A 16,544-nucleotide genomic window follows, 5' to 3' on the forward strand; every position below is an offset into this window, starting at 1 on the left:
GATGATGAACCGTTTGTGCTTGCATTTCAAGTTGAGAAGGTTTTCTATGTAAAAGATCTTGTTGGTGCAAATTGGCAAGTAGTTGTAAAAGTGAGACCTTGGGACTTGTTTGACATGCAAAGTGAACATACTATGTCAATTGAATTGATCGGCAAAGTAAATCTGCTTCCTTGGGATAGTGAATTTTATGACCTTAAATTGTCAGAGACAGTTGATGATGTTGTTTCTTGGGCTCGGTCAGATGTGTCGGCTTTGTCTGTTAGCACATCATCTACACTTTATTGTGGTGACAAAGAACTATAAAAAATGTAACATTTTCAAAGTGTAACATCTTGTATCAATGGTTATAAACATATTTAGCTTGGAAGGATAACCACTTAGGGTGACTTAACGGGACTTTCTATCATAGAACGAGATAAACATCCGAAACTTCAAAATTAAACTGTTCATATTTATTCTGCCAATAATATTATCTTGCCATCATACATCTCCTAGACCTAAACTCAAATTTTTGTTCAATAAATGGGTTTAGGCATGAACCTACCTTTCCTATCTCAAAATAGTTCATATTTTTACCATAATAAACTTCCTAAGCTTGGTTAGACATGTGGTCCTATATATATCTTTATCACGGCTCAAAAGTACGTCATAATTCAAGGTTATATATTTAACATAAAATGAACATCAAACTACTTCAGGAAAGATATTAGTTTCCAATAAATAACTAGTAGTCTTATCATTTAACTGTTTTGTTAACCTTTGCAAAAAATGTAGCTACCAATGTAACTGATAAGTTCATTGGTCAAGTTCAAGCACATTATTGAACAACAATTAATGGGTTTTACAGGTTCAACTATAAAATATATAAGATTGCAAGATCAAGCATGGTTTTACGTTCTTAAGCAGTCATTTGAAATGATCACAAGTAAAACAAGTTAAGCCACCCTAAGTGGGCAGCCTTCCAGGCTAAATCTGCTTATTTAGTTGAAAAACAAGGAAAAAGGCATAGCAGCACATATTGATTATTCTCGTGATATATTATTGATTTATGGTATGTTCAAATGTGTTCCCTGTATTGCCCTTTTCCCTCTAGATTTCATATGTTTAGCTTGACTTTTTTTCATAGTTGCATGTATTTAAGGATTAGTGATTTTGTGCATGTGTATTAGCAAATATCAATAATTTCTTTTACAGGATTTTGGGTGAGAAATTTCCATTCGCACAACAAAACCTGAAAGGGGATGCTGATGACAAAGCAGTTAGGATCCAATGTATGTTTCCCTTTAATAACTTTTGTATCATTTGTTTGGGGGCTGTATAATTAGTAAGTCAAGCATATTGTTGTGATAATTAAGTGTTGTGTATTAGTTATGAGGCGCATCATAGTACCATGAGTTGATTCTTGAATGACGTATTTTTGCTAGTCAGATTGCACCCTTGTTTTGCTTAGAGTTAGTTTTTGGATGCAAGTTATTGTTCCTTTCATAAGACCAGCTTTCTACTTCACCATGTTAGAAAAATTCCAATAGGATGAGACCATATTGATAAAATTGCATCTTTATTGTATGGCTTACTAGCTTAGATCGTCGGATATTCATGATGTTTAAGTTGTCTTTAGTTTTCTTATTTGATCTTTTTGAACAATGGACACTCCAATTTGCTTTTCGTTGGTTGTCTTCTCAAACACTAGCATAAATCAAGAGCATCCAAACTTAGGATACATGTGTCTTAATAATTGACTTCATGAACCCCCTGTCTCTCCCTATCTCTCTGCTTTCTCTATTTTCTGTCATTTGCATCCTTCCTGTTTGGTAGAGTGATCATATGTGCTTAGTAACAGACCATGAAATCATCATATGCAGATCACTCGTAGTTGTGCGTCGAAACAGTGTGAGCACCACCCATGCAATCTGCCTATCACCAAGCAAGTGAACCACTGTCACTTTCATGAAGGTTTGCATGGACAGCAGTACATGTCCGAACCACTGTCAAGCCCTTTTTGCGCGCTTTTTCTGTTTTGGCAGCCATGTGATCATGACCTATATACTCTCTTAATATGTACATGTAATAAGTTGTGGAAAGCTCATCGATTTATTTATTAAAAAATTAGTAACGCACATTTTTGTTGCTAATTAGAGATTCAGTAACGCATTCTCTCGTTAGAAAATGTCTGACATTTTCAACAAAAATATTCGTCACTAAAGCCTACTTTGATCCCAAACTGACGTATAGAAACTACTAATTTGCAACGTATATTTTCGTTGTTGTATATATTTAATAGCGAAAGCGTTTCATTGTTGGTACTTGATAATTATTAAGAAAGATCATTTTTGTTGCTAATGGTTTCAGTGTCGTGACTTTTAGTAACAGATTTTGTCACGCAGCATTTTCGTTGGTAAAAGTCTTCAATCATGAAAATGCTGCATTATTAAAGGTTGATTCTCTTGAAGTGACTGTTCTTGCACGACAATGGGTTATTAGGCATATTGATACTAAAATGCCTTTAATCATGTCTTTCATGACAAACTAGTTTACAAGGAATGACCACATAGGTCTGTTGATGAGCAATACCCTAATCATGTTTGTTGATTAAATCCAGCACTTTATGGTCTCAACCAGTCTTCAAAAAAGCCGTTTGGTTATTTTCCGCCCTTCTCTGTCAGATTGGCTTCACAACTTGTCATGCCAATTCTTCCTTATTTACTTGGAAAACTACTCAATGGCATGATATATATCTTTCTCTAAGTCGATGATATTAACGTTACTAGAAGCACATCCATTCTTATGCAAGAAATTAATTCACGAATTAGCAAGGAATTCACTATGAAGGGAGTTGGAGATGAGGATGGAAAGTATATCTCTCCACCTAATGTTTGTAACAGTGGCACAGCTGCCACCAAGCATGAAGACATTCAGATTGTAACTATGAAAGCATGACTTGGTGGAAATTTTGAGACCTAACCATGGACATAGACGTTACTGCTAGACCACGTCAAAATTTCCCCTTCTTAACTATTTTCAGTTTAAAAGCATAAATAGTGTCTTCAATCCGGAGGTCAATGAATTCTCTTTTTAGAAAGGTGGAGAGGGAAAATATGCCAAAAGCCAACAGTTGCCAATTGAGAAGAAGAAAGGCCGGGAGAAGGCTTCTCCTGGTGCTCTTGGATGCCATTGTGTGATCTCTTTTGAAGAGCAGTGGGTGTTAAGAGCAAACGCCCAGCCCTTTTGTTCTGTTTATGCCCTTGACTAGAAAAGTGAACCTCCCTATAAGAGTATTATTTTCATCTGTTTGCAAAAGGTTTTTTTCATATTCTCATTTTGTTATGGGAAAGTTTTCACTTTTTTTAGTGAGGGGTTATTTCATTTTTCTTATAGGGAGGTTGCCACTTTTCTAATCAAGGGCATAGTCGTCTTTTGGGCAGCCAAAAACTCGTTTCCCTGTTGAGGCCTGAAAACGTAACCTGCTGAATCAGGGTTGGCTTGAATTTGAGTATTATTTTTATTGCGTTAGAGGATCCCTAGGTTCTTGTTGTGAACCAGGTATACTTATTTGAGGTAAATGACTTATCATGTTTATTTCACTACACCTTCATCGACTTGTTCATGCATATGGTGATCTTCTCACTAGAGAATTACCAACCACTTCCAATGTTCTTCTAATAGTGGTTGATGCAAATTCGTCTTGTTTCTAAAATCTTGGATCTGCATCTTCTAGGAACTAACTGAAGTCCTTACTGTCAATTATTTCTATCTGGTCTCGTCGTCATCCACTGCGGTTATGTTCTCATTCTCTTTGAGCCCATCCAGCTAGAAAGAACAGTTTCTGATCTGCACTAAGTCTAGCAATAAAAAAAGGATAGAAGGGCAAAAAAATAAATTAAAGGAAAAAGGGCACACATAGATTTGTATAGCCTGGGGAAAAGTCCTCATTTGTCTGCAAAGGCATCAAATCTGATCTTAATTTGTTTAAGCAGAGTTACAACAATTCTGATGATTTTTTTAAAAAAATACCTTCCGCAAATTTTGTTCTACGCCTTACGAAAAACTGTCATAGAAATTTAATTAGAATATATACGTAGAAAATATAGCCAACATGCTCCAACGTGCATTTTATGAGAAGCGAAGAAAAAGTTTAACAAGGGCATGTTGGTGACTTATAGTGAGAAGCCTTTTTCTTTTAGTGATTGTCCGCGTCATGTCAGTGTCTTCCATAATTCTCACTGGATTCCTTCTTTTTCCCCTGCATTTCACTTTAAGTATGATGATGTTAGCTAAAGCAACACTGTGAGAATCAGATTCAAGAGGGAGTTGCGGGATTCGAACCAAGAGACGTGGTCTCAACTGGCACCAACAGTCAGCCACTAGACTTGGTGTCCATCATGAACACTAATTAATTTGTTCTCCTTTTTTTGTGGGGAAGGCCACAATTCATAAGCTTCTGGACATCTTTCAGTTTGCTGACTTCCTTGGTTGTTAAAATATGTCATGAAACCTACTTTAGTTTGTGGGATTTAGGGCTAACTCACCTAAGTTGAGGTGTGGAATCCTTGTGGACATCCAACTTGGTGACGCTTGCAAGTTGAATGAAGAAAGAAGAGCAGGGGAGAACAAAAAGAAAACTAAACCTAATAGAAGATCCAAGCACAAAGTTCAGAACGAAAAGATTCAAAGATCTGTTTTCATAATGTTTTCTCACATTAGTTTATGACGGTACACCAAGGCGTAACCCTTTGAGACAAGTTCAAACAAGAAAAGAAACAAGGGAAAAAAAAATAAGGGGAAAAAAAGAGAGGCCCTTCTAGTGAAAGGTCGGAGAACACAAAAGTTCTCATCTCTTTCTCTCTCTCTCTCTCTCACCCTCTCTTTCTGCTCTGTGTGTGTGTTTAGGCAAGTGGTGCTTGATTGGGCTTTCTGGCTTGCTCTGACATTTGTAAGATAAGGGAGTTGTCAATGGAAGAGATCTTCGCTGCATGAGCCTTCTCTAGGTCCATATCATTCATGTCTATGTCGTCAGTCTCACCAACTTCGTCATCCGCCTTTGCTGGGACTGGCAGTGCCGCCGCTGATATCTCTGCTGCTTTGGCAGCCTTGCTGTCCTTGTATTTCCCCCACAAGACAGAGTATAATCCTGCCACGATCAATATGGCTCCAAGAATCCTGAAATCCCCATGAAACGTACTGTTTTTTAGAAATCTTTTCCTAAGAAAAATTGGATATGAGACATATGTGAATGGAAGGACAACAGAAAAAACACCAACAAAATCTACACTATTGAAATGTGAAATAAGAGATTTGGTGTTTGAAGAGAGAGAGAGAGAGAGAGAGAGAAATAGAGAGAGAGAGAGAATTGGTAATTACCCTCCAAGATAGATGACTTCTTTTAAGATAAAGGAGCCCAAGATGGCAACGATGATCATCATAAGGGGGCTGAAGGCAGTAGCGAAAACTGGGCCCTTCTTCTCCATGACAAGCCCCTGGACATAGTAGGCAACCCCAGAGGCAATAATCCCAGCGTAGGCTGCAGCCAAGAGGTTGAGGTCGAAGCCTATCTTCCACACCGATGGGGACCTCTCCATCACCATGGTCACTGCAATCGACTGCAGGGTCCCTACGAAGCATATCAAGGTTGTGAGGGAGAGCTGGGCAGGGTACCTTCTCATCGCCACCACCTGGAGTATGAAGAAAGCAGCCCAAGCAAGGCAGGCTATGATGAGAAAGATGGAACCCTTGACCCAATCCTTTGCTGCTGCTGCTGCTGCGGCCTCGCCTTGTACCGCTTCATGGGCATGCCTTGCCCATGGCAGCTCAACTATGGGCCCCTTATACAGGGTCATCAGCATAGCCCCCGCTACAGTTACCAGTGTTCCCACTACTTTCGCTTGGCTCCTCAGCTTTTTCAGGTGTACTTTCTCCATTCTGACAGGACCCAAGATAACAGAACTGTCACTTCCTCACTCTAAAAACACACACGCTCGTATATACATACGTATACCGGAGGCATTACGTGTATACACATACTATCTCATCTACATGCATGGAAGTATATGTACATCGAGAGAGAGAGAGAGAGAGATGTTTTACCTGCAGAGCACTGCCATGACAAAAGTTAGAGCAGGCAGGATATTGCTCATGGCACATGAGAAAGTGGGGGAAGTAAACTTCAGTCCAGCATAATAGAAGTTCTGATCAATAACAGGCCTGCCAAAGCCCCGGAAATTGTAATCAGGCCATTAGATATGACTGATAATTAATGCCCGATATGATGCATAGTAAACGGAAAAGCAAATATGAAGATAGAATGTTCTCTCAACACGACGCAGGCACATAATAAGAAGTTAAGAAGAGTATGTCATGGCATGATGTAGAAGAAAAAGCCATGCATATTAGCTCACCCCAGTGCGCCTAGGACGAAGATGAGCATGAAGGTTGAGAGTGTCATCTGTGGCCTCACTTTCCTGCAAGAACACGGAAAGAACGGTCAACCTGGTGAGCTAACCCCAAACTGTCTGGCCGAAAAAGCCTCATTGGTTTTTCACTGTAACAGTTCTGTTACCTTTCCAGGAGAAGGGCGAAAGGAGCCATGGCGGCGGTGGCAAAGGCATGGCGGTACACCACCAAAACATAATGGCTAAATCCCCTGTTCAGGGACACCTTAGTGATGATGTTCATGCCGGCATAGCCAAATTGAAGCGAGATCATGCCGACGTAGGGCTTGCTTGCTTGCAGAAACCTCGAGCAACAGCTTTGGCCTTCCATCTTAATTCTGGTAGAAGGGGCCGGAGTTGCTCGAAGCACTGACAAACGAAGCAAGCCAAGAAGCGGGAACAAGACAACGAGCACAAAACAGAGATTACACAACAACAACAAGAACAATAGAAGAAAAGAGAGATCTAAAGAGACTGAGAGCCCAAGGAGCACAGAGAAGTTAGTAGCTCGCAAGTGACTCCTTGAGTAGGAAGGGCAAGGTAGAGGCGCGTATTTATAAGCGGTGGGTGGCGTTTCACCGGCATCCATGAGGAAGAAAATTATCCATATCGTGTGGGCCCCGCCTGGAGAAGAGGAGAGGTTACCATCCGACGTGGCGGCAACAGCGTTGTTATAGTGGTCATGTGGGACCAGGTGGGACCCTCTAAAATGGAAGGTCATAGTGGGGTGTGATTTGTTTCCCATTACATATTCCTACCTGACGTGGGGATGGGCCCCCACCCCTGCCCATGCCTCGTGCAGTCCATTCACTCTAGAGCGTTCGTGAGGGAGATCGCACCGTTGCTTGAATCGGCTACGATCGTTCATTTAGGTCAACAGTCAGTATCTATACAATCAACTCATATCGTCAACTAATGACATGTTATTTTTTATCGTGCATTACTAAATAAATACTGAAGTTTGTCATTTTTTTTAATTGTGAAATATCACAAACTTAATCAAATACACGAAATACTCATATTATATATTATTGAATTTTAGTTGATAAAAAGATCAAACATAAAGTCCCTACAAGTTTCTTTCTTCATCTATTTGTAAAAGAAATTAATGCACTAAAAAATTTATAACCCCTCACACAACTAAGTCGCCGAGTTAACTTTCTGATCAAGTGCATGCCCTGTTCGGAGCCAGTGGTGCAAGAGCTGCGTTTAACTTTTAATTGACGACTTAATAAAAGGCATCGCTTAGGTGTTCACTAAGATTGCTTTTGCTTTTCCGCAAGAGTGGAAGTATGGAAATCCAACATGGTTCCCCGCCTGCGTCCGCGAACGAAATTAAAATCATACTTTGGTTATGTTCCGAAAACCAGCTTCTTACTTGGAAAGTTACCTGCCACTATTGAAGTTTCGGAACCATCGACCAGTGATGAACTCATGCGTAGAAAAGTAAGTATCGACTAATCAAACACCAAGTAGCAACATTGTGATCAAGAAATTTCGGTTGTTCTTCATATATGTTTTCCACCGGTAGAAAATACGTTTTTTGGGGATATAAAGGGGCATTTCAATCAAAATGCTTATTTTTTAAGAAATTAAAACTATTAAACAAACAAAGTATTTTGTTTCCGGATTTAAGAAACTAAAATATAAAATTTTTGATTCTAGTTTGAGGAGGAATTATGATTTTAAAATTTTTCATTCTCGAATCAAAATTCCAAACCACCAAATGCCCCTTAAACTTCGGATTCTTGGGTTTGTTGGAAAAGGATTTCTATCCAAATATATCATTCAGTAGAGTGAAAAACGTTATTCTTGCCCAATACGATTCAGATCTGCATCGGTCCTGCTGACGTCGTAGGGCGAAGTCAAAAAGTCTTTTGAAACTAGCTAGTATTTTTGCCGTCACGAATCCAAACGGTTGGCCGTCCACGAACAAATACTCACACCAGTTGGCAAGTGTGTTTCTTGAAGCCCTTGAACGGGACGTTGGGTATCTGAGTTCAGTGAAACAAACATAAAGGGTGCCTTTGGTATGCCGACGTCTTTCATATATATTTATATATAGATATACACTGCTGGATGCCGAACAGTTGTTGGATGGATGGCTAAAATTTGAAAATTTGTGATTAAAATGATCATAAATCATTGCTGAAGTCACTATAAAATGTTGTCATAGTATAAACTTTTGCTAATGCTAAAGCAATATACATGTGTTTTTTAGCACAATTTTTAAATTTTAACCACTTGATAAGGTCTGACCTAGCAAGACCGGATCAATACCCTAAACATGCACATACAAGAGAATTTTAGGTTCTTATATATGTAAGAGGACTGGCTTTCTAACTATTTTTTCTCTTAATCTTCCTCTCACCTTCGTTTTTTTTCCAATTTTCTACTCATTATATATATATATATATAGAGAGATTCTAACAAGAAAAATAAAACTTAAAATTATATATTCACACATGTGCGTGTTTGTGGAAGGGGGGCCGGGGCTTGCCAACTGATTAATTTGAAACTAAATATGCTTCCCCCATGATGAATTGAATTGTCTGGCACGAGATGCTAATATTGCTTTTGAACTTTGAACATTGAATTTTGAACTTTGAAGCTGCTTGGTAAGATGCCATTTGAGTTTCAGCTTTGACGCCAGACAACTGTATTCTACTGATATTAATTGGGAGATCCTCCACATGTAGATACCAAATGGAATTAATCGGAAAAGAAAAATGTCCTGATCAAAACTCCGATCGAGGAACAAGCCCTCCCTGGCATTGATGCCGATTCCTTCTTATGGAATGTGTATGTCTCCATCCCTCCCCACTTTTAGTTATGGTGGAAGAGTCGGTTGACAAGCATGTGGTCGGATTCTAGAGAAACCATGGATTCCGGCGGCCATATTCCCGGCTGCTACTCCCCCAGCAGACGTCATTCGTGCTACCTCTATATGATTATCATTCTCCAGACTGCTGGCTGGCCGGTTTAATTCTGATTCTCAGTTTCCCGTTTTGAATCAAAAGATTGAGACATTGAGAAGGCATCTATGAACTAAAATTAGATCGAGACTTGTACATGCAAGAGATGAGGGTATAGTGACTGTCAAAAATTAATAATTTTTTTTTTAAATAAAGGTACACAGTCCTGCCAGTATCATAATATAGCTATCCCTTTCGGTACTCTTAAACCTAGCCATCTAATATAACTATAAAATTAGCTAAGTCCTTGCAGTTGATGTGAGGGACAGAAAGCAGACAGTTTCTATTTAAAATCTGGAGGACTTCAAAAGGAAGGTACCAACATACAAGTTGAAGAACACTTGAGCTGAGTATATAAAGCAGGCCATGTACCCTAAATGGAAGAGAGGTTGGGTGAGAAATTCAGTCTTTAGCTGGACAGTGGATCTCCCTTGCTTACCCAGAACCATAGAAATAGCTAAGGTAATAGCCATGCACTCTAACTAGTGCATATATAGAGGTGAGGATAGGGCCACTTATGGGCCAAGTCGAGTTCAAGCTCAGTCACTCGACCGGACTCGACTCATTTCTTGCTCGGCTCAAGCTCTCCTCAAGCTCAAGTCAAGCCATACAACTCCGCTTGAACTCGACTCGATAAACCGAGTGTCAGTTCAAGCTTGACTTATTTAAGCTCATTTACCAACTCCCCATTTGACTTGATATATTTCCTTGTTTTTAAGTTTGAAAATTAGAAAAAAGAACTAGACTAAATGAGCATACTTGAGTTTCTTGAGTCGAGTTCATGTAACTCAAACTCGATTTGTTTATAACCTCAAGTTTTCAGCTAACCTCGAGTTCAACTCGATCAAGATGAAATGAGTGAGTTCAACTCGAGCTTGAGTTGGCTTGACTCATTATATTGTGCGGTGGTCCCTTCACTAGTAATGCTTCAAGCTGGCTAGCCACTCCCACCCTGCGTCTAATTGAGGATTTATTCTAACTAATAGGGCAATGGTCACCTTCCATTTTCAATTCTTATTCAATTACCTTGCTTCCTTTGGATATACAGTAGAGAAGGCAGTGAATGAACGAAATCTAATTTGAGAGCCTTGTTATCTTTTATATATTTTACTGAATTTATCTTTCTCCGCATTAATGTCTGACGTCTATCTCGATCGGTTTTCATAATGTTTGTCACAAGGTCACCTCAGGTTTGCCCCAAATTAGTGCTCCTTGTTAAGAAAAACATTAAGTTTTTAAACTGGCTATAGCTTGGTATATAAATGATATCTACATTTGCAATGTGTTTTTCAACAAGAATATTGTGTTTCTTAAATATTTGTTAATTGTGGGGCATATGTTGCAACAATATAATAATTTTCTTTTAAAACGGCTTCTATGACAGCCCCATAATCAAGTTTCGATCAGTTTGGGTTGAATGAGATAAATGTGCAGAGTATCAAATTTAAACTAAGTAATGCCATGTGAAGAAAAAAAAAAGATCAAACTTGACAAAATCTGACACATCTTGGTCTTGTTGCGGAGGGCAATTAAATGAAAATTAAAAATGAAAAGTACATATACATAAGGTATTAGAATATTGAAAAAAAAAGTAAAAACAAAACCGCACCTAATGTTTAACAAATAACAAATCATCACGTAATTTTTAAAAGATAATAAATAGGTGTTCATCTGTTGAGAAAAATTCTCAAACAATTGCCTACTAAAAAAAATTATATACAATGATGAAATATTTTTCATGCTTCGTAGACGAAAAATAGTACTTTTGGACTTCGGAAGGAAAAACTTCGTTATGTTGCATTAAAATTTGATATTTTCTACCAATAAATAAGCTCTGTTTTGAGAATTTCTGCAAAAGATGAGCGCTTATTCATTAAATGTTAAAAGTTGAGTGGAAATTTATCTCCTAATGTGTTTTTACAAATTTTCTAAGGTTTTTGGCTAACGCTCCGGCCATTCGTTTTCCAGTCCTCAAATATCAAAGTCGTCATTGTAAAAAAATCAGCAGTACGTTGATATATTTCTTAAACCCAATATATTTCAGCGAATATTGCTTATTGGCCCGTGTTACTTTTCTTAGTCATATCTATGCTAAAAAGAAAAAACTAAAAAAAAGGTTTCCGTGTTTATAACTTTTTATATCAGCCAATATAGCACGACATTGTCCGATACGATAAGCCTTTACTGACCGATACTTTAGAGAAGGCCGCTTGGCGCCAATAATAATGTTTTGCATCGAAATGGGTTGCACCCCCCCAATGCCTAATGCCGAAAGTACCCCTGTGTCATCCGAATTTTTAAATGACGATGACTATTTTGATTTGGGTAGAGTTGCCTCTAGTTACGGTGGTGAATATCGTCCGAATATGTTATCGTTCGAAAGTTGCGCCTTGGCATCGTAACGATTATTAGAACGTCCAGGGTTCAAGGAGTAATATGCAAGAAAGGAACCTCCCATCAGGTCGCAACTTTTTCATATTTTTTTGGTGAATAAAAAATAATTTATACCATTTTATATTGTTTTAGAAAAATAAAAAAATGTGGACTCGTATCAGCTAGCCATGCACGATTATCAGCAGGAGAAATTGGTTATATACGCCATCCTGAGTATGAAATTTCATGCACTATTTTAATAATGACAAAAGATTCTCATGAGTAATGAAAAAAGAAATTTTTTTGTAAAGACGAAAAACGGCAAAAAAAAAATTTAGAAAAAACCCAAACTTCCGTAATTAGTGGTAATAGTAATTGATTAATTGAAAAGCTGTGAAGTTTAAATAGAATGAACTAGCTGGCTAGGAATTAACGTGTAAATTCGCTATTACCTTAACTACAAGAATAAACCCGATCGAGCTGTACACGTTTAAACATACACTGGTGTGGCCATGGATAGGCTAAAACGTTATTCTCGCTTCTTGTATGTTTGAGATTTATCTGTAGTTTGGGAATTTATTCTAAGGTTAAGAAACGTCAGAAGGCAACTATTAATTAATGACATAAATCTTGTTGTAGTTTAACTTTGTGACAACTACTAATTAATGACATAAATCTTGTTGCAGTTTAGCTTTTGGAGGAGAGTAGAAGGAGCATTGCAGCCGAAGCCCCCACCCTTTTCCATCCCTATAGGATATTGTGTCTGTTTTGGTAGTATAGTTTTATAATTTTTTCATAGCCAAATTATGTGAAAACAAATGGTAATAAATATAAAAGAACAGAAATCACATCATTTTCTCGGATATTTGGTGTGTTTTAAGTTCTGAAATTTTATACTTTTCAGGGGTATGAAGTTGAGTTTTGCCTTTATTTTGAGAACTTTGGGGAGTCGAAACCTTTTTCCTTGGGGTCCTGTTGAGAGAAAAGAACTACTGAAGAATTGGAAACCCCACACACTTAATTTTCGGTGAACAAAAGCCATCCATAAAAGGAGACGAAGCCTTTCACTCTCTCCACCAGGGCTCATTTTTGCTCCAGGAAAAGAAAAACTTGCCAAACATCGTCGCCCTTTAACTATGCCGGCCATATTAATTTATTGAATGAGTAAATTATAGCGAACGACATCTTTTAGGTATTATTGTATTCAACCACATTTTTTTTCTTCCATCTCAACAGTAAACGCATTACATCAATTAAACTCTATCCTGTGCTGAATGTCTGGAAGCCTTCATTACTTAAAAAACTCTTGTTGTCCCAGCTTAGCATCTTTAACTTTCACCGTTTCCGTCGCCTCCGCCCTTGGGTTCGTTTAGAACCCTCTTTTAGGGGGAGAAAAAAAGGGTCTCTATATAAATTGATACTTAATTAATTAAATGGGTGATCTCTTTGAATGATTCGGTAGAAGTTTGCCTAACCTCAACTAACTAATGGCGATGTCTTTAGTTCCGTTCGGTCTCTTTCTTTTACATGATTAAGTTAAATAATTTTAGAAACATAATTAAAAAAGGAAATGTTTGTTATAGTTTTAAGAGCAAAGACGACATGGATAAAGAAAAACAAATATATGGATTAAACTTTAGGAAAACTTTCACTTAGGAGTCTACCTTTTCGATCACAATCAACAAAAGAAAAAAAAAAATCTTACGTTTCTACTTTTGGAAAAGAAAGTTACTTTTGCTGAAAATTAATCATGAAATAAAGACAGACTTGCTTCCACCTTCGTCTCATAACCCTAATTAAAATATTAATCAACCTTCAATCAAATGAAAACAATGTCCTTTTTTTTTGTGCGAAAGTGAGAAAATATAGTTACAACTTGAATATGAATGCAAGGAACTATTACTATAAAGCATACAATCTCACTCTTCCCAAATCAAAACCGTTCGACCTAAGGAATTTTTATAGCATTTATCAGCAAAAGTGAGATGGTGGTAACAATGAATTAAAAAAATGAGGATCATCTTTTAGAGTATGGCCAAAAGATGCGAGCCCCATGGAAAAACTTTCCTAAATTTTATGGCGATCGAATCAACTAAAGAACCTAAAAGCAACACTAGTGAGTGGTATTCCATGTATGTAGGCGGGCATCAAAAGCCTCCTTTAGCATCAAATCTTGTTTTAATGGTCATTATCCTATTTATTTGAAGAAAAAAAAATGAAAGGATTTCCCTTTTTAATGATCTCAAAATGTTATGGATACAAAATAAGGCTATACAATGAGTCAAGTCAAGCCAACTCGAGCTTGAGTTGAGTTCAAGCTACTTGAAGTTTAATGTAAGTTTCTTTTTTTTGCTTTATAAATTTTTAAACTCAAACCAATAAAAACAATAAGTCAAATGAGGAGTTGGTAAATGAGTTTAAACAAGTCGAGCTCGAGCTAGGACTCAGTCTATCAAGTCGAGCTGGAACCAAGCAATATATGACTCTAGTCTAGTTGAGCTGACTGAGCTCAAGCTTGACTTGGCTTGTGTAAGGTCTAATATGTACAAAGGACACTTAGACATGATAATATAATGTCAGTTCTTAATGAATAGAATATTGAATGCCAATAAAAATGTCTTTTAGTGCTAATATGCTCGTGCTTCAAAGCGATTACCAAATATGCAACTAAAAATGGTTTCAGGGTCACAATTTTTTTTTGAAAGGTTAACAACTAATATTTGTACTCTTCCTGGGGCTGCTTAAAGTTTCTAAAAGTTTCTATGGCCACTTAAAAAGAAACACTCTCGAAGATAAATTAAGAAGGTAAAGCTGATGAGAATATGCGCGTGTCTAAGATAAGCCTTATCGTAAAATGGTCATGTTTTATACTTCCTAATCTACACAATGACATGCTTTATTTACGGTAGTTAAACATTCCTATCGTGAAACATTGTTTTACAAACGGAAACGGAAGGCGTGGATGTATATTCTTTATGTCTAAAGCGATGGAAAAAAAAAAGAGTCCTGCAGTGTCAGTTTGAATAAGCCAAGAAAGATTAAAGTACTTTTGATGCTATATGGAACATAAAATAGCTGGTTGGGCAAGCCGTTGCATAAAAGGCGTATGGTTGGTTTGATTCATATAGGTGCTACTCCCTTGAATTATAAACGGTAAACGGTGCGATCACAGTACTCTAGCCGATGGATGCACTATAACCCACTCAAGTTCGGTACAATGTAGGACCCTGGAAGAAGGGGAAAGGGTGAATGAGGGGACTTGAAGGCCTCTTTTTTGAACAGTAGATTGTTAACCTCCTGATCACTCAAAATGTGATTTTCTGTTTTTCCCAGATTTACCAAATATGAGATTACATCGGTGCAATTAATAAGGTAAACTGTATTATTGTCAATGCACACATAATCCTTACTTATTTTCCGTATTATATGCATATTCTTTTTTGTGCAAGAGCATATCCTGTGCCTACAGTATGTGTATATGTACAGAAACTACCCCTCCTGTGCCTACAGTATGTGTATATGTACAGAAACTACCCCATCAAATGGTTGAAAGATAAAAACAGTGTGGTTATAAAGTTTGAATCTGTACATCGTTTTCCGTGTCAAGAACAAAAACAAGAGCATGAAAAATCAAACGATATTGCATCGAAATTTGAAGATATCATGCATATGAAAAATATGACATTCTAGAATATGGTTCCAATGCAAAATTTCCTGACCAATAGACTGTCCTGATGAAATCGTTGGCACAATCAAATTAAGTGAAAGACTTGCTTCCTGGAGATTAAAAAAAAAACGCTAGTGGCATCATTTAATATTTCGCATGTCGTATGACTAATCCATAAAAGAAAGTGGACAAATTGGTCGGTACGCCCTTTGAGTCCCTGCTCAAGGCTGTCCAATCAAATGAACAATTGATCAAAAAAAAAAAAAGAAAAAAAACGCTTCTGTGGATGTAACTTACATAACTTTTTTAAATATAAAACTCAGAAAATGAGTGGAAGGCCTGTAACAGTTTACAACTTTACTATTGCAACATGTTCGCCATAAAAAAAGAAAGAAAGTTATATATATATATATATATATATATATATATATATATCTAGAGAGAGAGAGAGAGAGAGAGAGAGATGAAATGACATTCAATAATAAGACATAAGTATGAATGTACAAGAAGCAAGCCAAGGTCTGGTTGAGCTTTATGAGGTGAGCAACGCGCGAGTTACGACAAGGTTTGGCCATTTAACACACCAAGCGGTCTAGATCAACTATGAACTAAGGAATTATCCCTCGATTGCTTCAGTTCTCGCAACTGAAGGAAAAGGGAGCCTTCTGAAAATGGGCTAAAGGAACACATGTCATGCACTAAGGGGCTGTGCATGGTGCACCCCGTGCACATAACCGCTACTCGAAAATAAGGTACGTAGCTGATCGATTGAGTGCCCTTTTCACCAATAACAACACAATAACGTGTTAGTGTTCCCCACCAAGTGCTAGTGGCACTTATCCATTGATCAGTTTCTGCTCAAAAGAAGGATTAATACTTGATGGACTGCTTACCTTTGGGTTCAAATCGTCCGTCTATGAAGTTGAGGGGATAACACAAACTTAAAGCCTATATACTGTATAGTATATATATATAAAAGGAACATTATCTACTATGTATAAACTTGAAACTTGACGGAAAATGTCATTGGACAAAGAGGACCTGATCAAGGGTTCTACCAACTAGTGGTCCTTGTGTGTGGCAGCCAGTGGATGAGAGTTAGGG

The 16,544-nt window shown here is 37.6% G+C and overlaps 1 protein-coding gene across 1 annotated transcript; it reads right to left on the minus strand.

Moving 5' to 3' along the window:
* Nucleotides 1–4,658: 4,658 nt before the first annotated feature.
* Nucleotides 4,659–6,950, minus strand: LOC116259821 (WAT1-related protein At5g07050-like). Its single transcript, XM_031637760.2, has 5 exons — nucleotides 6,554–6,950; nucleotides 6,393–6,455; nucleotides 6,082–6,198; nucleotides 5,359–5,916; nucleotides 4,659–5,157 (listed from the first exon to the last, which is right to left on the minus strand). Exons 1-5 carry the CDS (start codon nucleotides 6,754–6,756, stop codon nucleotides 4,884–4,886), a joined length of 1,215 nt encoding a protein of 404 aa, XP_031493620.1. The 5' UTR covers nucleotides 6,757–6,950; the 3' UTR covers nucleotides 4,659–4,883.
* Nucleotides 6,951–16,544: the final 9,594 nt, after the last annotated feature.

Source organism: Nymphaea colorata, chromosome 9 (assembly GCF_008831285.2).
Source record: "Nymphaea colorata isolate Beijing-Zhang1983 chromosome 9, ASM883128v2, whole genome shotgun sequence".
Lineage (NCBI taxonomy): Eukaryota > Viridiplantae > Streptophyta > Magnoliopsida > Nymphaeales > Nymphaeaceae > Nymphaea > Nymphaea colorata.